Source organism: Melitaea cinxia, chromosome 3 (genome assembly GCF_905220565.1).
Source record: "Melitaea cinxia chromosome 3, ilMelCinx1.1, whole genome shotgun sequence".
Lineage (NCBI taxonomy): Eukaryota > Metazoa > Arthropoda > Insecta > Lepidoptera > Nymphalidae > Melitaea > Melitaea cinxia.
This window is the reverse complement of record NC_059396.1, coordinates 13,597,536-13,621,676: the sequence shown is the minus strand read 5'-3', so window position 1 is coordinate 13,621,676 and position 24,141 is coordinate 13,597,536. Positions and strand designations below refer to the sequence as shown.

The window sequence follows — 24,141 nt, the reverse complement described above, 5'->3', positions numbered from 1 at the left end:
TAGGAGTCAAAAAGAGATATTTTTTTTATTGCACTAAACGGCACTGAATAACTAAATAGCCTTGAAATATCAATTTTACTTTTTCTACATAACTTATAAACTTTCTAACGTTAAAGAAATATTTTATCTGCACTTATATTGTGAACTACATTGCTGTAAAATATTTAAAGAATTTGCTATAAATAGAGCAGAAACAGAAGTCTAATGTAAAACTAAAATTGCAGCCTGTGCCTAGAATCAATTAACGTCGAAGATCAGAGTGATATAATATGATCAATGATGTATACCTTGGTAGTCACACCACATCCTTGACATACAAAGGGCCCCCGTCCATACACCCACTCATATCTACATAAAATGACTAATTAACAGTATGTGACTCAATGTTTTAGTAGTATTTTGTTGACCCATCCCCGAGCGGGCATCCCAGGCTTCTTCACTGATAAGAGGTCAAGCACGTATGAATATTATTAAGTATTAAGGATAGCCTTCGACAGATGAATTGAATCCGGCGATCGGAGCGCACGCGTCGATCGTTTTGATCAAAATTATACTCTTAATTGGATATTAATACACTTTCAAGTGGTTTACACAGGTCGAGGAACGTTGAACCCTAATTTAGGTTTTGTTTACACTGTGGCAAACTGTTTAAGCGTTGCGTTTTATGAGTGCTCCAAGTGGTGATCTAAGCGTGGTTCTTGTGGAATTCGGTTAATTAGCGCTGAAGTGATCTCTAGATAAGCATTTATATCGTCGATCTATGAATTTCAATACATTCACACAATGGGTGCAGTGAAAAGCAAGTTAGCCAGTGCTTGTCCGGCCAGGTGCGAATGCTGCGGACTCGTAAGATCAGACTCTTACGATCTCAGAGAACTACCCCGACCGCCACAATTGGACACATCAAATGGTAAATATAATTTTTTATATATGTGAAATAATGTTACATAAAAATAAATATGTACTCATATGCAAATGAGAAGCAAGTGTCGCTGATGACGTTATTTGTTTGTAGTATACGACAGTTTATTTATCTTATTCAAAGATAAATATTTTAATTTCATTACTGTATGGTAAATTCTATGGATTATTTAAATTAAGGGCAGAATTAACAAAATTAATGATTAAAAAATTAACAAAAGTAATTATTAAAAAAAATGGTTGCTACGATGTTTATTTGACGATTACATACTAGTCAGATCGACAGTCAGTCAGTTAAAACATGCTATTTTCTAAGTATAGTTTAAAAAAATAAAATAACAATAATATTTAACATTTTACCGAGAGCAGGTTTTGAGTCATTATTTTGTTTATAATCAAAGGTTTCCAATATTTATTCAACTTTGACTCAAGGTCTAGTTTCTTACTTATTTGTCATCGATTTACATATAAATTTTTTTGTATACGACTAGGTCAACAAACAAGCGTACAGCTCACCTGATGGTAAGCGATTACCGTAGCTTATAGACGCCTACAAGAATTCTGGTGTTCATCGCAAGCGTGTTGCCGATCCTACTTCCAACCCCCCCCCCCCCGTCCCAGGAGCTCTGGTCACCTTACTTACCACAGGAACACAGGACTGCTTCAAAGTAGTATTATTTAGCTGTGATTTTCTGTAAGGTCGAGGTACTTCCCCAGTTGGGCTGCTTTAAATTTAGACCAGGATGTATTCTGTTGTTCCCTACCTCAAGTTATTCACATTTGAATATACGCTTATATTGACGATGATATTTCTGACATGAAACGTAACAAGAACGTTAATCTGTACTAAAAGCTTGCAATGTCGCTTTAAGATTTCTTAGTAACTGTTTTAAAATTACTAGACATCATCAGCGGTATGTAATTTACACAATAACATTTATAAGAATTAATAAGAATTAATAAACTCTTTACACTCAACGTATTCCCCCAGTAGGATTTTCTCCTGTGTTGGGGGTCCGGAAACACATAAAATACACAAACATAACGCCCAGACCACGACTAACATCTATATACAAATGTCTGTCGTGAGCGGGAATCGAACCCGCGACCGCCAGCGCAACAGCCAGTGCTATTACCGCTGCGCTAACGCGTCGTTATACACATTCATAAGATAAATAAAGTAGCGTATAAGAAAAAATAGAAATGGTCTGTTACGCTATAAATCGTTTTTTTATAATCCTCTTTTATATTCTTTAATCTTAAAACGACAGTCAAAATATAGGTCGAGTAAAGATAATAAAGTACGAACCATTGTCGTTTGATGTCGGTTAAAAATAAATCACTCACATTTTAGACGTTTCCGTAGATATATCAATGATGCGGCCGTCAAGTTTGATTTAGTTCTTAACGAATTCAGTTTATTACAATTCCCACAGTTATTTCACACTCTCTTTTTCTATATTTACTAGCTGTGCCCCGAAGTTGCACAAGCGTTAATTTGTGGAAAAAATAGCCTATAGCCTTTCTCGGTAAATAGACTATCCAACACAAAAATAATTTTTCAATTCGAACCAGTAGTTCTTGAGCTTAACGCGCTTAAACAAACAAACAAACTCTTCAGCTTTATGATATTAATATAGATATATATACTTATATTGTATTTGTATTGCATTTTCAATCCTTAAGATAATCTTTTTATTCATCTACTAAAGTCAACCACTTTGGTGTAGTGGTGCATGTGCCGGGTGTGCCTAAACACCGGCGGTTACGGGTTCGATGCACGCTTGGGATGCATATTTGTATTTGTACACATTTTCCTTTCCGGCCTGGGTATCTGTTCTTGTAGGTCCCACCACCGTGCCTCGAAAAATGCGTTAAGCTGTCGGTCCCGGTTGTTATCATAGCCATCGTTATCCTGATAGCGCTCATTACCCATAGTATAACCACCACCCAGCAATGGCGTGATGGATAAAGCCCCTTGTTCTTCATGATAGAAGATGCCTATACCCAGTAGTGGGGTGGCCAGGCTAAATCAATCTCGACATTACTACATCTTAAGTTACAAACTTTTAAGTCCTATTCTTAATCGAATTTTCTAAATTAGAATAATTGAGATAATGATTCATAAAATGTTCTACATTTGGAACTTCCATTACGTTATTACTGTAATCTTATGATTTACGACTGTTATTGTTGATGAGCTATTTTTACTCATCTTTATTTTGTGATAAAAACGAAATGTTTGTATTATAAACTCACAATCAAAGAGAAATTATTATGATATCACCGTAATAAAGCATTGGTTACTGACAGATAATGCATAAAAAGTAAGAACTATATTCTAATTATAACAATATTAGGTACCTAGGTATATAATTTGGTATTCAAGGGTTCAAGATTATAATTTAATGAAGTAGTAGGTACATAGACAACCTCAACTTTTTAAGAAATTAAAAATCATTTAGAGCTGCCATCCAGATCATTAGCCAGCGAGGAACTTTCATAGGGAATATCTCGTCAAAAATAATGCGTCTTCGTTTTATGTTCAACTTAAATTACTTAATAGAATAAAATGCGTTGAGCGCATGTCGTTCAAGGTGAACTAGTGCAGGCGGCCGACCTACGTATCGCCTACCTTAAAATGGTAGTTTAAATCTTATAACCATACATGTAAAATTGAAATTCCTTTAGTACAGTTCACCTGATACCAAATATACCCATAGTTAATCAGTAGCCAAGATATGACAGGTTAATTTTAACATGTGAGTTTTATGAGGATTTACCTATCCGCATATTTTGTTATTTTTAGACTTAAGTAAAATTGTATTTGATTTGTGATACCTTTATTGTACCGATATTATCCTTAGTTTTTATTACAAAGAATCTTAATCATTATAAACAATTATTAATAATTATTCATTCTTTTTTTAAACCGATTGAGGATTTCTGAGATAAAAAACTGTTAATTTTTGGTTTCAATTCTTATACCTATTACAAATTATCGTGCGAAGTATTTGCACGACCTTCTCGTTCTCAACTCTTAAATCAACATGATTGTTTATGCGTATTTACGTTCCTGTGCTATGCTCCTTTCGACGTCGTCGCTTACAGTAAGCGACTTGTAGAAGGTCTTACATAAATAGTGTTGCAAAATCGTGGCCACGCCTGTTAATTTAGGTACCGGATATGCTAATTTTAATTTTTTTAATTCCTACTAAGTATTGCTTTTAGTCCATTAATAAATCAATGTAAATAATATAATTGTTTTTATATGTCCACTCAAGTTCAAATACATACATACTCGTAGATAATTATGTTAAACTTGTACTTGATGACAGTTGTTGTTAATTGGTAGTTTTTTAAAGATTCATCATTACAGCCTATACAGTCCACTGCTGGACATAGGCCTCCACAAGTTTACGCCAAAAATAACGTGAACTCATGTGTTTTGCCCATAGTCACCACGCTGGGCATGCGGGTTGGTGACCGCAGTACTGGCTTTGTCGCACCGAAGACGCTGCTGCCCGTATTCGGCCTGTGTATTTCAAAGCCAGCAGTTGGATGAAGTTCCAAGGTTGTTGTGGAACCTTGTTATCCCTTAGTCGCCTCTTACGACACCCACGGGAAGAGAGGGGGTGGCTAAATTCTTTAGTGCCGTAGCCACACAGCAGATTCATTTATCGATTAAATGATTAATTTTAGTTTTATATGGGAGAATGACCTACTCGTAAGTAGGAATTGCCTTTAATTTTTTTCCTTTTTTTATTTTACTTTTTACATACCTACTAGGTAGTTATTAGAAGTTAATTTACCCATAAAAGAGTTATTGAATAAATTTATACCATAGTAATATAGATAGATGGTTATGTTAACTAAATAGGAATACGTGTAAAATGAATGAAATACGTGTTTTAATAATCTTGAATGAAGTTTGAAGTTTGAATGATGAATGAAGTTCAAGGTCTTCAAAACATTAACGCTTTCTCAAATATTTAAATATCATCTTATCAAAAGTATCTACCTATTATGTTGTTAGCATTATTATGTTGTGATGATGTTATCTCTCTCAGCTGAAACCTACGCGTGCGTGGGAAAACTAACGCAGGCCTTGACTGGAGAGTTTAGCCATCCAGATATAGAGTTTTTCACCCACACTTGTAATTAATAATCTTATAGAAACATTTAATTTGCTAACCCATTAAAAAAGAAATATATTATCAATTTGAGTTAATTTTTTGTGTTAATGAAGCAAGTAAACGTCACTTTTTTAGCGACGTCTAACGGCCCTTCGCCAATTTGCTATAACCGCAGGCATCACCCCATTGTTGCTATGTAATAATGGAAACGGCAAAGGATATGCAATTATTTTTATTTACAGATTACTCGACAAAGGAATTACTTTTTAAATTACTATTTATTTAACTCTCGCTCTTGTGATTCTATTACTGTTACAGCATTTTATGTAATAGTCCAAATAAATTAGATAATTTTGCTATCCGTTAATTCTGGTTACAGACTCAAAATTAGTTGGCGTAAGTGAATCGCTTGCGATTACGAGTACTACAACATAGAATCGCATTTTATAGGTATTAAATACAATTCTTTACGAAAAATATTTTATTTTTTATTTTATTTTTTTTTTTACTTCAAGGAAGGACTGTTGAATTCAAGTTTATAATCATGAATAATATTTTTTTATACAATTTTTTGGTCTGTTAATTCTTCGATGCCTTTATTGAAATACTATTACCGCGTAGGAGTAATTGACCTGTAATTACAAGGGTCATGCGTTAATTGTTGGCTAGGACAAATCTGATTGTCTTATACATAGAGGCGAAGCAATTAAAACTTTATAAATCCAAATGTTCTCATTGTTATTTATTATGAAAATTACCTTCGATTAATAGATATGCAAATATATATATCTGGATACTCAAAACTACTTACAATTATTATCAGTCATAAGAAATTACTACAAACTATGTATCAACGAATTAATTTACTTAGTTATTTACTTTGCGTGACTCTTGATTTTTACATACATTTTTTTGCATTAGTTTGATGAATGATAGTAACGATGAGTAACAGAATCTCAGTTCCGTAAATGAATGGCTTTAAGACTATTTCATTGTAGCCACTTTGAGCTATGCACACTCCGTGACATCACCGGCTGTAGGAGTTTTATACAAGGAGTCTAGAGCGGGAACTGAACAGTCAATGACGGTATTCAAAAGGAACTGGTCGTTTGTATAATCAATTAGTAAATATTAAACTCGAATTGTTCGGTTAAACCGAGTCTCAGTATTCGTTTGCCGATGTATCTAATAGAGGTTGTGTTAGGCGGCCTTTATGTGTGTGAAGCTTAATTAAGAAGTGTATGATTGACTTGACGTAATGGAGTACCTTAAGAACCTGTGGAGGTACTACTTCGGAAGGCGTCAGAAGTACATTATTATACCGTTTCAGCCAGGTAAACATTGCGTATTAATAATTAACGACGCTGAAGTAGAAACACTTTTGTGATTTTTTCATAATCGCCCGTAATATCTTGTTTAGGTTGGTCCGAAGTGTTTATAAATTAAACAACATGAAACATTGGTAAAATTTATATTATTGTTACTGAATAAATGGTTTGGCTCCAACCCAAGCGTGAGGCGCGAAAATTTTAAACGATGACGAATACTATTGGCTCTCAATATACGATTGATGCTAATTCGATATCAACTTATTTTCAAATATAGTTAATAGCAAAAATATTGTCAATCAAAACCTATACGAGAATATAATTATATACAATGATGCAATTTACAAATATTTGAGTACAATAAAAGATACAATAGCTAAATTAAGGATTTACATTTTTTATAAATGTAATATTTTTTTATCATATTGCGTATTTGTACTAATATTTACGGCATGTTAATTATATTATGTGTCAACGATACAATATTGTGTGACTATATTTTTAAATGAGATAATATCATGTTTATTCAGATGTCATCGACGGAACGAGACATGGCGTCCTCGCAGTGCAAGGCATCGACTTTTGCATCGAAACAAATGGAGAAAATCATCACACACACAAATTCCATCTCATGTCGAAAGATGTTGACAAATGTCTCGTCATACGACGAGGTCAGGCCTTCAAACTTGATATTCTTTTAAACCGGCCATATGACGCTCGCAGAGACGCGGTTTCCTTTATATTTTACGTGGCAGGTTAGTAGGAAATGGTCGCTGATTTTATATTTGTCGAATAGCATTAGATCATCTTTTATTTTGGGATGATAAATCTTAAACTGAATGATGGTTGTAAACAGATGTCGAAAGGCGTGGGCCGTCAGGAGATACATCTGCGTCTGTTCCGATGCTGGAGAAAGGGTCGGAAACCTTAGGAGGATGGAACGCAGTGTATGAAGGTCAAATGGATTCCCATCTAATGGTCGCAGTCACACCAGCAGCTGATTGCATCGTTGCTGCCTGGCGCATGGACATTGACACCAAAATGAGTGGAGGCAGTTCTCTAAGTTATACACATCCACTCCCCATATACGTGCTTTTTAACCCTTGGTGCTTAAATGACAGTGTTTACATGCCAGGTTAGGATATTAATAATATATATACACATTTATATTTAAAATGAAGTTAAACTAACTGAACGCTGTAACATTCATAATTATTTCTAATATAGGACATAGCCATAGAGAGGAATACGTACAAGACGACAGTGGTCTGATGTACAGAGGTGTCTACAACGTAACAAAGCCAGTTCCATGGTTTTACGGGCAGTACGAGAAGGATATTCTGGAATGTGCTTTGTATCTAGTCAGAGAACTTGGAAAGGTACGTAAATGGGTGCCTTTAGTGCTAGTGGACGTAATTAGCCATTTAGTTATTTATAACTGGTATTATTGTCAAATGTTATCATTATTAATTTTTGTTCAAAAATCTACAGATGTAAGTATTACGTAATGCATGCTAAACAATAATGCAAGGGTAAAAATTTTATCAGGCTGGTGTGTACTGAGAAATTACATAATTGAGTCTCATGTTTAGTGACCAGCTGTGCCCCGCGGTCTCACCCGCGTTAATTTGAGAAAAAAATAGCTCATAGTCTTCCTTGATAAATGGACTATACAACACAAAAACAATTATTCGAACCAGAACTCACTGAAATTACCGCGCTTAAATTAACGAAGAAACTTTAAAGTTTTATAATATTAGTTATATGTGCATAGATTTGCTAAAAAATTATGGTATTTGATAAACGTTTGGTTATTTTATGTCTATCTGGACGGTAGGTACTCGCGCGTGGTAAATGCTGTTTGTATCGCGTAAATCTCGATATTACGATAATTCCAGGATAAAAAGTAGCCTATATGTTGCTCCGTAGGATCCCATATCTTCTACTGAGAGCCTTATAAGAATAGGTTCAGCTGTTCCGAAGATTAGCCCGGACAAACAGAAAGACAGACAGACAGGGATTTTTTTTAAATTGTTTGTTTATGTTTTAGTATCGTATAAATAGCTAATTATGTGCACTTAAAAAAACGCAGTTATTTTGAAATCCAGACAGACAATTCAATTATTATACGAATACGTACAGATTTGTTTGACAATTATTTTAAAATTTTGCTTTAAACATGTTCTTAATTTAGGTTGTTAAAATTTATTTATTGCAAAATATATCAAAAAATAAATATGCATATCTATATTATACATATTTCTTTTTGCTAAATTTAAATTTAAATTAGATAAAAATTTATATTTTTCCGTATATAATACGGAAATAAATTATATTTCTTACATTCCGTATAATATTTCTCATTTTTAATAGAAACAATGTAAATTTAAAATATAATTAATGTTAAATTGCTTTTTCAGCTCAAGGGACGTGCAAGAGGAGATCCTATCAGAACGGTTCGTGCTCTGTCCGCGGCGGTCAATGTTCAAGATGACAATGGAGTCTTGTTTGGTAACTGGGCCACCGACTTAAGGGACTACAGCGGAGGCACACATCCTCTAAAATGGGCGGGATCATTGACCATATTACAGAAGTATTACGATAAAAAAAAACCGGTCAAGTACGCACAATGTTGGGTCTTTGCTGGTGTTTTAACAACAAGTAAGTGTCCTTTTTTATTTTGATTACATTGAAAGAATAATTGTGTTTGCTCGCAAATGAAAAAAAAAACTGACTTCAATAACATCGACGAGTAATACAACGTAGATCGACGAAAAAATAGTCAAGTAACTACGCGTTATCAAAGATTACTCAAAAAGTAGTTATCAGATCTCGATAAAATTTAAATGTGACTACATGATAAACATCAGCTTTCGATTAAATTAAAAATTATCAAAATCGGTACACCCAGTAAAAGGTTATTGTGGATTTTCGAGAGTTTCCCTCGATTTCTCTAAGACTCCATCATCAGATCCTTTTTTCCTTATTTCCTTATCATGATACCAAACTAGGCATATCTCCTTTCCAACAAAAAAAGAATTATCAAAATCGGTACATCCAGTAGAAAGTTATGCGGTATAACACAACGTAGGTCGACGAAAAAAGCTTCAAGTAAAAACGCATTATTATATATAACTCGAAAAGTAGTTGTTAGATCTCAAATAAATTTAAATGGGACCAATTGACATACACCACCTTTCGATTAAAAAAAGAAATTGTCGAAATCGGTCCACCCGGTCAAAAGTTCTGATGTAACATACATTAAAAAAAAAAAAAATACAATCGAATTGAGAACCTCCTCCTTTTTGGAAGTCGGTTAAAAATGATGAAATGAATATGAAAATATAACCCAATTTTGCCTACTATAAATTACAGTACCTATTTTAACATATTTGTTTAATATTTCCACAATGTAATTTGTTATACTTTTTTGTGTTAAACAAAAAATTATAGTTTGCAGAGCGCTAGGAATACCCTGCAGACCGGTGACGGGTTACGATGCAGCTCACGACAGTCAGGGCAGCCTCACCATCGACATAATCAAAGACGAACAAGGCAACACGCTCGAGGAATTCACAAGTGATTCAGTATGGAACTATCACGTTTGGAATGAGGTAAGATATTTATAAAGTTTACTAGAGATAGGTTACGATTGTAACTCTACGAAACAGTTTCGCAAGAAAATTAAGAGGTTTCGGTTTTATCTGTTTAAATTTAACATCTGTTTTTAAATGTTTGATCGATATCTGTTTACGAAATATTGTTTTTGTCCTTAAAATATATATTATAGGACAGATAAATCTAGTAATTTGTGCAGTTTGTCATAATTTTATTATTTTTACTTACGAAGCACATAAAAATAAATAAACACATTAATTATAAAAGCTCGTGCTGATGTTCAGGCAAGCAAGTTCAATTTTATGAGTATCTACCAATAATTATTTAAGATACATATCTCGAATCTATATATCATAAAATGAAAAAAAAAAACCGGCTAAAATTTACACAATAAAATACTATTATTACGAATTTAGCGCGTTGATTCCATTAGCTCCAAAAATGATGGAACTGTCATATTGACTTTAATTTCATGTTCGCGAACAGCTTCGACAATTGGGGCATGGTGTTGATAAATTCGTCAGTATTCCAGTCAAAACATTATTTATAAGTAGAGATTAATTGATATTAAAGTGTAAACTAAAATTATTTTCATAATGTTTGACTGTATACTATTGCAAAAATATAATCACACATGTTTGTATTTTCATTTGTACAATAAACCTTAAATTAATTGTCTCTACCTATCCTAGGTTTGGATGGACCGACCAGACTTGGGAACTGAGTACGGAGGCTGGCAAGTTATCGACTCGACGCCACAAGAAACGTCAGAGGATATTTATCGATGTGGTCCTGCTTCTTTACGAGCGGTACGAGACGGCGAGATACAGAGACCTTATGATTCTTCATACGTTTTCGCGCAAGTTAACGCTGACAAGGTGAAATGTTTATAGAATACTTATTACTATAGAATACTTTATGTTAATATATACTTATTCATTATAAGGAAATTTAGTTAATTGAAGGCGCTACATGAAATTCATTATTTACTAACTGATTAATAATAGCAATGACACTTAGCTGGCAATGATGTCTACAGTAATTTGATAAACGTATACCCATATTTGTTTGATTCATAAATCGCATTCAAACATTTACCGATGAATTTCTATCTTGTACCTACTGTTGATAGCCAAAGTATTAAATTACATAATTATAAGTGTTTGGTTAATTTAAAGGCGATATAAATAAGTCTAAAATATGCACACAAAATGTGCTTACTAAATAAAGTCGTATTCATTGAAATTAAACTGGCTATGAACGTACATTTCACGAATAAATATTACCTATGGTTTTTCAGGTGTTATGGAAATATTCCGGCGAAATTCAACCGTTGAAATTTTTAGCACGTGATACAGTTTCAATTGGACAACATATTTCCACCAAAGCGGTTGGCCGGATGGAGCGTGAGGTATATTTTATAGTAACGTATTTTTAAATGCAAATTACTACATAGTATAAAACAAAGTCGCAGCCCGCTGCCTATAGGTATGCTTAGATCTTTAAAACTACGCGACGGAATCTGATGCGGTTTTCTTTAATAATTAGACTGATTCCAGAGGGAGGTTTATATGTACAATACAAGCATAATATAGTAGAGGAACACTGATAATTTTAGATGATTCTAATGTGATGTCGTAAATAAACCCATTTTTTTGCTCTTACATTGCAAACGCTGGCTAAATATTATATATTATATTTATTTTATTTTAGTTATTTTGTTTTTTTTATTTAGTAATTAGCCTTGCACCTGTGCGAAGCTGGGGCGGGTCGCTAGTATTTTTATAAACACTTGGATTTATAACAAAGCGCCTGATCATAAATTAGTAGCAATCTAATCTTTCAGTCTTTGCTTCATTTTAGTATAAGGAGTATTTTTTTAGAATTCTTTTTTTTTTCTTTAAAATGGCTCTTTGATTTAAAAACATAATCACAATAATAATAAATGTATTGTCATAGGATATTACTGAACTCTACAAATACCCAGAATGGACGCGAGAGGAGCGTGATACAATGGAAAAAGCTTTACGCAAGTCAGAAAGTATTTTCGCGCGATACTACCTCAACGATGTCTTTAACGATGTTGTTTTTGATTTCGAACTTAGAGACGACATTGTAATTGGGCAAGAATTTAACGTGGTAAGTATTTAATGCATTACACAAATCTGCTTAATCACACTTTCGAACGAAATTTATTTAATAGTGTATTTGTATGTATCTATGTACATATTTTAGTGTATGATATGAGTAAATGTAAGTTTTTGTGTAATGCGAAGTTTTGTAAAAGATTGTCATTAGAGTAAGATTAATAAGATAAGATTAAGATTATTAAGATTTATTTATATTATTTATTTATTTACTATTAAGATTCATCTACGTAAAATTGCCAGTTTCGGCTGGATGAGGATTGCGGAAAACCGGGATGTCTGGCGCGAGTATGGGGAGGCCAATGTCCAGCAGTGAACTGCAATAGGCTGAACTGATGAATTGATGTCAGTAATATGTTACTTTGTAGACTCCTTTTTTACTAGATTACTTTTAAATTTTAGGTCTTAAATATCAGAAATCGTTCTACAACTGACGAGCACCATGTAAAAGGAGTGATACGGGTGGACACGGTCACTTATAGAGGAGTGACAGGAAACGGTGTAAAGAGACAGGACTTCGACATGGTGATGAAGCCGGAAGCGAAAGAAAAGATTACATTACTAGTCACTTTTGATGATTATTTCAAAAAAATAGTGGACCAGGTACGTTTGACCAAGTTTATAACATGCTCTTTCTTCGCTCAATATCAATACATAAATATAAAACTAGTAAAATTAATATTAATGATATTACCTTAAGCCATAAAAATAAATTTTAAAAAGTAAAAAAAAAAAGTAAAATAGGTTCAGGGTAGCTGACTTTAGCAATGTAGTTCGTAAGTCCTCTAGTTTTTCAAGGTAGTATTCAAAATCTTACTAAATATTATTTTAGCCCGTGAATAATTACATGTTATTATTTTACAGGCATCGTTCAATATAGCTTGCATAGCCACCATAGTTGATAGAAGTTTCGACTATTTTGCACAAGATGACTTCAGAGTCAGAAATCCGGACATTAAAATATCGTACGAGGGTAAACCAACATCAAGACAAGAATTTTTAGTGATTGTGAAATTGGAAAATCCTTTGCCGGTTCCTTTGAGGAATGGAAAGTTCTATATTCAAGGACCAGGTCTCGACGAACAGCTTAAGATTGAGCTGAGCGAGGTAATTGTTACCTATTTAATACTTTATTAGACTTATTAAAAGTACTGCAAGGTAATACCGAGTGAGAGTCTTGTCTCCCAGCATAGGCTACTGCTCCTGGATTTAACTCTGAGAGTTCAGAGTTTAAATAAGAGCCCGAAGCCCCCAGTTAGAACGAAATGGTACAGACTGGATGATAGGAAGATGGCTGCAGAATTCCGGGAAAGAGTGATTGGTAAACTGATAGAGATGGGAGATATGGTGGGGATGGGAGTAAACGAGTGCTGGAGTGAGATGGCAACGTGGGTGCGAAGTGTAGCAAGGGATGTCCTAGGGGAAACGAAAGGGAAAAGAAAGATAGAGAGGGATACATGGTGGTGGAATGAGGAAGTACAGACGATTTTGAAAGAAAAGAAGAATGCTTTCAAAGAATGGAAAAGAGTGGAAGATGGAAATGACAGAGAAAAGAAAATAAAAAGATTGGAATATCAAAATAGTAAAAAGAAGGCTAAGAAAGCAGTCGCAATCGCAAGGGCCAAGGTTCAAGATAAGTTGTATGATTCTTTAGAGAGCCCACAAGGTCAAAAAAATCTTTTTAGAATAGCGAGAGAGAGAGAGATGAATGCAAGAGATGTAAACCATATGAAATGTATAAAAGACGAAGCGGGGAAGATCTTGACGGACAATGAGGAAATAAAAGAACGCTGGAAGAGATACTTTAATAATTTGATGAACGAAGAAAATGAATGGAGCGGAGTGTTAGAAAATGTACGAAGTAATGAAGGAATGGTGAAAGAGGTAAGTATAGAGGAAGTGAAGATGGCAGTGCAGAGTATGAAGAATGGAAAAGCAGTTGGGCCAGATGGTATACCAGCGGAAGTGTGGAAGTTTTTGAATGCGGATGGATGGAAGTGGCTGACTTTATTTTTCAATAAGTTGCTGCAAGAAGAGGTTATACCCGAGGAATGGTGCTACAGTTCACTGGTGCCCATTTTTAAAAATAAAGGTGACATACAGGACTGCAGCAGCTATCGGGGAATAAAGCTCATGTCACATAGCATGAAGATATGGGAGAAAGTGATAGCGCGACGAATGAGAGAAGAATGTGAGGTCACACAGAACCAATTTGGATTTATGCCGGGCCGGGGAACTACGGACGCCATATTTGCACTCCGCCAACTCTGCGAAAAATATCGACTCGCACAAAAAGACTTGCATATGGTGTTCGTGGATCTGGAAAAGGCATACGATAGGGTCCCCCGTAAGGTTCTGTGGTGGGCTATGAAAAGGAAAGGAGTGCCAGAGAAGTATGTACGACTTGTTCAGGCGATGTATGATAGAGCTAGCACCCACGTCCGGTCCGAAGCCGGGGTAACTGACAAGTTCAGTGTGGCTGTAGGTTTGCACCAGGGGTCGGCTTTAAGCCCGTATCTATTCCTTCTGGTAATGGATGTTCTAACATCAGACATACAGGAGGAAGCACCCTGGTGTATGCTGTTTGCTGACGACGTTGTTCTTGTCGGAGATAATGTCCTTGAGGTACAGAGCAGACTGGGAAAATGGCAGGAAAGACTGGAGGGCACGGGATTGAGGATAAGTAGGTCTAAAACCGAGCACTTGTTCTGCGATTTCAGCGGTTCGTCCGGTTTTTCCCATATTGCCTTGGATGGTGTATCCCTACCAGTCTGCTCCGACTTCCGCTACCTTGGGTCATTAATACAAAATGACGGCAACATAGACCGTGACGTGAAAAATAGAATAAATGCGGGATGGATGAAATGGCGACAGGTCTCTGGAACAGCTTGTGATCCACGAATGCCCCTTAAACTTAAGGGGAAAATCTATAAAACGATCATAAGACCTGTCGTAATGTATGGATCAGAATGTTGGGCAACAAAAGTGACGGATGAAAGAAGAGTGCACGCAGCCGAGATGAGAATGCTAAGATGGATGTGTGGAGTAACGAGGAAAGATCGGATTAGAAATGAGTATATAAGGGGAAGTTTGAAAGTAGCACCTGTGACAGAGAAAATAAGGAGTAATAGGTTAGCGTGGTATGGGCATGTAATGAGGAGGGATGACCGCTATGTCGGTAAAAGAATGTTAGGGATGAATGTCGAAGGACGAAGAGCGATCGGCAGACCGAAAAAGCGATGGATGGATTGTGTGAGTGAGGATATGAGAAAGAAAGGAGTAAGCACTGAAGTGACGAAAAATAGAGAGGAATGGAAGAGAAAAACATGTTGTGCCGACCCTACATAAGTGGGATAAGGGCAGGAAGATGATGATTAGACTTATTAAAAGTACATGCTAAAAGTACAAGTTAAAAAGTATAAAATACATAAAATTAACAGAGTATTCATACATTACGTAGATACACGATAGTAGTAAAATGTGACAAATTTTAAAATTAAGTATTAGTCTAGTCACTTAGCAGTATAAAGTTTGACCCACTGAACGTCGTTCTGCCATACGGATAGGGACAAAATCATTTAAGGTTATAAAATAGCCAACGACCAATTCTAAGACCTACGAAATATACTCAAAAATTTCATAAAAACAGTCCAGCACTTTTGGAGGAATTTAATAATAAGCACTGTTACAAAGGATTCTTGTATATTTGATATGTCCTATAATCTCAACGCCTATTATTATCAATTTATTAAATGAGGTAAAGTAAAATTGCTACAGTATCTATGAAGGAGGTAATGTGTGTGGAGTTAAAACATAGAAAAGCACTGGTACAAAGCTTAACTTTACACATTCTTTTTCCGGCGACTAAAGAAGGATAAAGTTATAAATTATTACTAATTTAATGTATAATCTAAACATTAAATTATATCAATTTATTGACAAATGTTTAATAAAAAAATGGAATACTAATATGAATATAAATAAATATCTATTAAGTATATTATGTTTATAAAAAATCGAAATATCGTTATAAATTGACATTACATTATTATTATATTTATTTACATTGTGTTACAGAACGTAGCTCCCGGTGCTACAGCCACCGCGCAATTCAAACTGACACCGCCGTGGGCCGGTCGACATCAAATATCAGTCAAGTTCTCCTCTAAGGAACTGCGCGACGTAGACGGTTTCCTCTCATTGATGGTTTCGATGCCAGAGACCAATGGAATCCCTTTAATTGATTCAAACGAAACATATAGAGAGATATAATTCTTGAAACTTTTGCGTTAAAAACTTCTTCAATACTCACAAATTAAGTTGAGAAATTGACTATTAGCAGTATTCAATGTCTGGCTTTTGTTTGCAGATACGACATGAATGTAACAAGCTTTATGATAAAATGTTAGTTATGTATTAACTTTAAATTATATTTATTTATAACTTAACACATAAGTCTACCGCGTTAAGTATTTTTTGTTAAAAAAAGTATAATAACTATTAAAGTACATATATTTCCTGAAAAGTGATATAAGAAAAATATCAAGGAATAAAACCAATAATTTCTATAGACTTACCACCACACAATGAATCGGTAAACGTAGCCAATAGCAACCCGATAATAATATATGTGTATAATAGATTATTTTGCCCTTTTTATACTAATAAACTTCTAGCATTTTTTGTCGTGAAAGTCATTTTCATAAAAAAAGAGATAGAAGAATAGAAATTTGGATGTTTTTTCGTAAAACATTTTTGAGTCTAAAAATATTTTTATAAGGTAGCTATTACAAGATGCAATTTAAAAGTTGTTATGGATGTGTCTACGCTCACTTTTGATAATTAAAATACATTTATTTATTTTATTATAAATTATAAAATCAGAAATATACATAATACGAGCGTAATGTATAGTATTATTGTAATTTTTTACTCTATACATAGAATTACGTGCTATGACTAATTGTTTTTTTTTTTTATGTAAGTAGGTTTAAGTATAATTCGACTACATGTTTTGATTAAATAAAATACCAAATACTCCATTTTGTTTATTTCCTGAATATTCTACATTTTATTGTTGTTACATGGGTCATTAGAAACAACTATTAAGTTTAGATTTTTTTAATGAGGGTTACTGTTTTACGTTAAGAACAATAAGCAGAAGACTGTTAGACGAAAACGTAATTTAAATAAGATCGGGGACTTCAGGATTATCAACAAATTCAGGGCTTGGCTTTTTTTCGGTTAGTATTAATCTTGGATCAATATAATACGGTTTTTGATTCGACTGAGTTATTTTTGTGAAATCGAGAATATCATCAGATGGTCCTATTTCTAAAAATTCTCTTTTCGATGACGTCATTCCCATTTCTTTATTAACATTCGGTTTTTGTTTTGTTGAGACCAACGATTCTTTATATTTTAAAGGCTTTTTCAGTGTAAAGTTTGATTTAGGCATTGTGACTACTAAATGTCCAGTAATTTGTGACCTTTGAGCCTTTGAATTAGTTATATCTATCTCTTGGGGTAGATGAAGTTGAAATATTTTCCCTTTTATAATAACTCTTACATAATTTGACTGAATATCAATATCAAGTAAATTAGTATCCAAGTGTTTATAAATGGCTAGATCTAAAACATATAAGTTTAAATCTTCCTCATCAGAAAATTTAAAATCAATTTTTGGCTGGTTAATATTGAATGGTCTTCCATCCGATGTAAATAGTCTGATTTCTCTCTTTTCTTCCTTTTTATCTTCGGACTCATAGCTTTTAAGTTTCAATTGTCGCATACGTTCAATTTCGTATCTGACTTCTGGCGCATGTTCAGTTTTCTCGGCCCAAAACTTTTTATTCCTTTCATCAATATCCATATTACTATACTCAGTGTCCCATTTTTCTTTAATAGTATTTTCTAAACGAGATTTTTGAGCTTTCCTTTGATATTTGTAATTTTTTTGTTCAAATAATATATCTGATCTGATCATGGGAAGATTTTGTAAAGCTTTTATACGGTCGGATCTTTCAATATCTATTCCATCAAGTGCTGATAGTTGCGGGAGAGTTCCAATAACGAAGTCTCTGTAATTATCAAAGTCGGTACACGGGTTTCCTGTCAAATATAAGTTTGCTAAGTTATAATTACCCACCAAAGATTCAACACTCACAATTTCACCAATAAAATTCAGCGTTAAGTCTAACTTCTCCAGTGATTCACATCTATCCAAATTTTCAACGACTTCTATGTTGTTTAATGCTAAGTTCAGGTATGTAAGATGTTTTAGCCTGTTTAAATTTTCTATCTTGGCTATTAAATTGCTTTGCATTAAAAGAATTTTAAGCTTAGGGCACCAGTCTTGGATAAATTCTATCTTCTCAATATTTTCCTGATGTAATGCTATCTCTTCTAACGGAGCTAGTAATCGGTCATGGTGTTCTGCCTTATTCCGAACCATCTCTACTGTTATTCTGACCATAGTTTCCAAATTGTAAATTATTTTAAAAATAACAATATGAATAGAGAGCTAATAATAAGCTAAGTAACATAACAACCGTTGCTAAGTAAATACGTCAAACGCTTGCTGTCACATATTTCGTATTTATCGCTTTTTGAACAAAATATTTTTCTTTCAGAATCGATGCTTTGTTTGTTTTGTATTTTTTATACACCTAGTTTTAGAATTACTTGACCACAATAAGTAGCAACCAACTAGTATTTAACCAAGTTTCAAAAAAACATTATGAATAAACGTCTCACACTTAAAATTTTAGACGAAGTTTCCTTTTGCACATGCATTTAAATAATAGTAATGTACTCAATATGAATGTAATATATCAAACTTTCTCTGCATTTTACAAATATTATACAGTACATATATTTACAAAAACATCTTCTAGATCTCTTTCATTAAAATTTTCTTGAAATACTTTTTTAAAATCATCATCTCGACATAGGTTATACTTAGGACAAGTTCACGCCAAAAATGGCGTGAACTCATGTGTTGTGCTCATAGTCACCACGCTGGGCAGGCGGGATGGTGACCGCAGGCCTGGCTTTGTCGCACTGAAGACGCAGCTCTTCTATAGAGCTTAGATTTTAGAAATATTTTCTTAAAATACAAATTTCTTGAAATGATCAGATAAATACCTAGATAGTGAAAACCGTAACAACGGTTAACGTTACGGCATATATAATATTTTATTATGCATAAAAAATACATTAATTCAATAACAAAAAAAACATTACACACACTACCACGTATCTGACACACACACGCATATAAACAAAAGAGTATATATACTCTTTTGTTTATTATTATAGAAGTATTGTCTTTGGCAACATAACAGGGATTTTGGTAACAGCAATGCGCTTGCGATGCTTCCGGTGTTGCAGTTGTCTATAAGCTGCGGGAACCACTTACCATCAGGTGAAACGTACGCTTGTTGTGCAAAATAAAATAAGTATTTTTAGATCTTAAATTTTTTTTTATTTTATTACCCTTTTTATACACAAGTAAGCAAGTATATATAGAAAGAGAAAAAGCTGGAGCAATAAGAGTAACGAAGGGGAGTGATAGAATCGGCGAGATAAGTGGTTATCTTTCGATCTCAGCGGTCGGTAATCCGTCATTTAACATTCCTGCAGTGGCACCCAGCCTGCTCAACTCAAGCGTACTAAATTAATATCGCCGTGATATACAAGGTATTAAAATATTTTTAACGATGCCATTTATAACGTGACGTTCAGATATCAAGTCGCAAGAGCATAACATATTTTATTCCACGAAACTGCCAAAAGACAATGAGGATGAAGGATTACTATCATCAGAGTCTCGTTTTATTGTTATTGTTTGAGGTTAAGAGAAAAAAAACGGAGACATTGAAAAAACGAGAGACATTCGAATGAAATAAGGCATGACAGAGGGAAAGACTGTGTTATTAGTATAAGGCGCGGGTAGAGTGCGGCGCCCCGCGGTCTGTGTGTTTTTAGGGGCCTGGCGCAGCGGGGCACCTCGCCGCCTCGAATCTTAGTGTATGCAAGGCACTCACGATCTTCTACTTCTCGTTAAATTTGTACAAGCGAATTTGTTCCTTCTCAATTCGTAATAAAAGAATACATTCTGTTTTGGTAAGATTAACTAAATAAATATAGCTGCATTTGTATAATTGCACGATATGCCTAGTTATTGAAAACAGACAATTTAACATTTTGTTGTTTAAACAAACATTTAGTTGCTGTCTAGGAAATATTGAAATTAAGGGAGTTATTTATGGCGTTGAATCAATATCTAACACTCACGGAAACGTGTTATAAGATTCGAAACTACAATAAAATTAATAGCGCTGTAGAGATCAGTTGGAAACGTAAGTGTTATTAATTGTCAAAAGATGTCGCTACTTGTGTGTAACAGATCGCGCTTAATGCAATATTTGTTGCTTGATTTGTACTTAAGTGTTTGTTTTGTCTTAAATATTTGCACTCCATTATCAAATAATTTAATCCATTTCAATATTTATAATAGATTTTTTGAGACCTTACGTCGTTAAAAGAGTTTGTTGTCGTAAATATGGACAACATTTTTTCTTGTTTTTTTTTCGTGTTTCTCAATCAGTAATTAATGCAATATTATTATGATATATTTAAATTGACTCCTCTAAGTGCTCATTAGATTATTTTGTTAAACTCTAAAATATCTTCCATGCAGAGAATACATAGCAACCTATACCTAGTAAAACATCGATTAGTTTAATAATTATTTATTATATTATTAATTTCTCATATTTTATGGTTTCTTCGTTTACCATTTATCACGTCAATATATAATTTATTATAATGTAATTTTACGTCAATTATTTTCCCAGTACGAACTTGATTTTTGAATAAAGTAAGTGTTACGAGTAAACAATAAAACTTGTTGCTTGTTTACGTGTGCGAAATGGTGTACCGAAACTTTTTTAAATTTTAAAAAAGTTCAAACTTAAATATTAATACCTAAATGTACATTGCTAATGTAATTATACTTCTACTAGCTAGGCCGGTAAACTTTGTTCTGCCATGGGTATAAATTGTTTCTTTAGATAGAGCTACCCTAATCACCTAGCAATGTAACATACATTTTTACGACCTGTTCTCATACCCATCAAATATACACAAAAATTTCATAAAAATCGGTAGTAGGTGTGCTTATTTGATAATATAGATATAAAACAGTAGGTACCTTTTTATGGACAGCTGTACCTACTCGTCGAGCGCACGCAAGCCTGCGATTTGGGACAACGAAGATCCACGGGCACCATTGTTGTACCATTATTCGGAGTGTATCCCAATATATCGAGGTACTGAGATGTATGTACGACGCGGCGACGATGACCGTTCATGTCCAGGACCAGAGAACAGGACCTATTTCCCTCCGGCGTGGGGTAGGACAGGGAGATGTAATATCACCGAAACTGTTTACCACTGCGCTGGAGGATGTCTTTAAGACCTTGGATTGGGGGAACGAGGCATCAACGTCAACGGCGAATATATCTCTCACCTTCGTTTCGCCGACGATATCGTCATCTTTGCGGAGACGTTGGATGAGTTAGGCCAAATGCTGGCCGGCCTAAACGAGTCCTCCCGACATATCGGTCTCTGTATGAACTTGGACAAGACGAAAGTTATGTTTAACAACCAAGTCATACCGAGACCGGTATCGATCGGTGGTACCCATCTCGAGGTTGTTCAGGATTATATTTACCTAGGCTATTGGATAGGCCGCAACAACTTCGAGAAGGAGACCGATAGGAGGATTCGGTTGGGCTGGGTGGCGTTTTGCAGGCTTCGTCGAGTCTTCACTTCGAAGATTCCGCAATGCTTGAAGACAAAAGTCTTCGAGCAATGCGTCCTACCTGTGTTAACATACGGAGCCGAGACGTAGACACTGACGAAGGGACTGGTTCATAAGTTTAAAGTCGCTCAACGTGCAATGGAACGGGCTATGCTTGGGGTTTCTCTCAAAGGTAGGATTAGACATGAGACTATCCGCGAAAGAACGAAAGTAACCGACATAACCCACAGAATTAGCAAGTTGAAGTGGCAGTGGACTGGCCATCTGTGTCGCAGGACCGATGGTAGATGGAGCAGACGGTTCCTGGAGTGGAGACCGCGTCTTGGCAAACGTAGTGTGGGACGTCCTCCGGCCCGTTAGACCGACGATCTACGTAAGATTGCCGGTGTAGGCTAGATGAGAATTGCGGAAAACTGGGATGTCCGGCGCGAACTTGGGGAAGCTTATGTCCGGCAGTGGAATGCAATTGGCGGAACTGACTGACTGACTGACAACGGTACCCAATTATAACTATCAAAATGTATTGTTAACCAATGGGGTACACTATGAACGTATGACGCTTATTTTTAAGGGTATTTAATCTTGTTCTTGTATTTATAATTTTATTGCATGTAACAGAAAAAAATAAATATAACAGAAGCTGCACTAGAAATCTATTTTAATTTAGTATCTTCGCATTAATTATGATAAAATAATGTAAAATGACGATTGAAGTTAATTTAGAAGCTAATAAACGATCTTAAAAGGTATTAATCGAGTAGCGATTAAAGCATATCTTGATTTGAATTAATTTATTAATTTCTTTATTTAGTATATAGCAGACTTTAATAGTAGGGTACATAGAAAAAACTAACTTTATTATTCGTTCTTTATATTTTTTTATAAGTTGTGTTCTGACCGTATTATTAACGGTTAGTCTTTTGCGTTTTTATTTTATTCCGGCAATTATCTTGCAAGTGTTGGTATTTGTAGTGGTTTTAACATGTCTCGATCTTGATTTTTTGCGACGCAGCTGACCCAATCTCGGTAGGGTCCGGCGTACTGTTTTACACGCTAACGTCAGTATAAGTCAAAACAACCGTCATCACTCTGCCACATCTCTGTTAATGTAAAAAAAAAGTCGTAAAACGCCGTTGCGACGTTCCACTTATTTCTCATTTCGTGCTAAATTACCGTGTTAATAAGATATGATTTATATGCCAAAGATCGGCCCCGACTTCTTTACGAGATAAACTTTTAAAGTAAAAATATTTTATAAAACACGTTGTCGACGGATTTTTGTTATATGATAGTTATTTGTATCACTTGATTTCATAGGTTATTTACACATGTGTGATAAAAACTTTAATATTAAGCGTTAAAAAAAAAACATTTATTAAAAGTTTTTATAAATACAATATTATTATTGTTCATTTTATACTTACAGTTTTTTTTTGGTTAGGCAAAGGTAATTAATTATATTATAGCAGTATACGCGTTTAACATACAATAAGTGCTATATCAATAAATTGTATTCAATATGATAAATCTTAAAAAAAATCTTTAAAATTACGATATATCATGCGAATGAGTCGCGATTTCACAGCAGCAGTATGTAGAGAAGCAATCTGACTGCATCAACTCATGCGCAATCAACGATTCGTCTCGCCGGGCGCGAGGAGCGGGGGGAGGGGGCGGCCCATTCTCACGTAAATAATTACCGGCGAGGTTCAAATTACAAGGCGCCGTTGCAGCCTGCCGATACATATTCATCACGTGTTCACGCCGCGCGTGACTGCTTCCTCAGGGCAGTCGGAGCCTCTGAGACTTATGGTGGCAACTCTGATTGATCTATCCAACTCTGATTACATTTCATTACTTGGTAATATCGGTCGGTCTGTTATGTGGTTAGAATAATATATGTTGTCAGTTTGTCTGTGTTATCAGTTTTTAATATTAAAAAAATGATTGTTGAACAATTTAATGAAATTATTTTTGTCTCGAATACCGTTTACTGTGCTTGACCTATCGAGTCGACTATTAACTGGATGTGTGTCAGTAAATCCCAGACAGTATTTTGAACAAAATGAAATCTCGCGAACCGGATGCTTTATAAGCGATAAATTATGCACTCGGAGAGGAGTAGTAATTTCGATGCCGACAAATTTTCCACAACCGCGGTT

At 34.6% G+C, this 24,141-nt stretch overlaps 2 protein-coding genes across 2 annotated transcripts; one reads left to right on the top strand and one right to left on the bottom strand.

The window, feature by feature from the left end:
* The first annotated feature begins 783 nt into the window (after positions 1–783).
* On the top strand, positions 784–17,192 carry LOC123669532 (annulin-like). Its single transcript, XM_045603133.1, has 12 exons — positions 784–910; positions 6,916–7,140; positions 7,242–7,520; positions 7,613–7,764; positions 8,806–9,046; positions 9,839–9,999; positions 10,696–10,881; positions 11,304–11,414; positions 11,963–12,142; positions 12,553–12,753; positions 13,015–13,257; positions 16,228–17,192. Exons 1-12 carry the CDS (start codon positions 784–786, stop codon positions 16,420–16,422), a joined length of 2,301 nt encoding a protein of 766 aa, XP_045459089.1. The 3' UTR covers positions 16,423–17,192.
* Positions 17,186–18,625, bottom strand: LOC123669531 (protein tilB). The gene has a single exon (XM_045603132.1). The coding sequence runs from the start codon at positions 18,623–18,625 to the stop codon at positions 17,336–17,338; it is 1,290 nt and encodes a 429-aa protein (XP_045459088.1). The 3' UTR covers positions 17,186–17,335.
* Between the last annotated feature and the right edge of the window lie 5,516 nt (positions 18,626–24,141).

Bases quoted from the DNA above. Each gene is read 5' to 3' on its own strand.
- LOC123669532 (XM_045603133.1), top strand. From the start codon at position 784: ATGGGTGCAGTGAAAAGCAAGTTAGCCAGTGCTTGTCCGGCCAGGTGC. The intron at 911-6,915 runs GTAAATATAATT...ATGTTTATTCAG, and splicing joins ACAATTGGACACATCAAATG to ATGTCATCGACGGAACGAGA. The intron at 12,143-12,552 runs GTAAGTATTTAA...TTTAAATTTTAG, and splicing joins TTGGGCAAGAATTTAACGTG to GTCTTAAATATCAGAAATCG.
- LOC123669531 (XM_045603132.1), bottom strand. From the start codon at position 18,625: ATGGTCAGAATAACAGTAGAGATGGTTCGGAATAAGGCAGAACACCAT.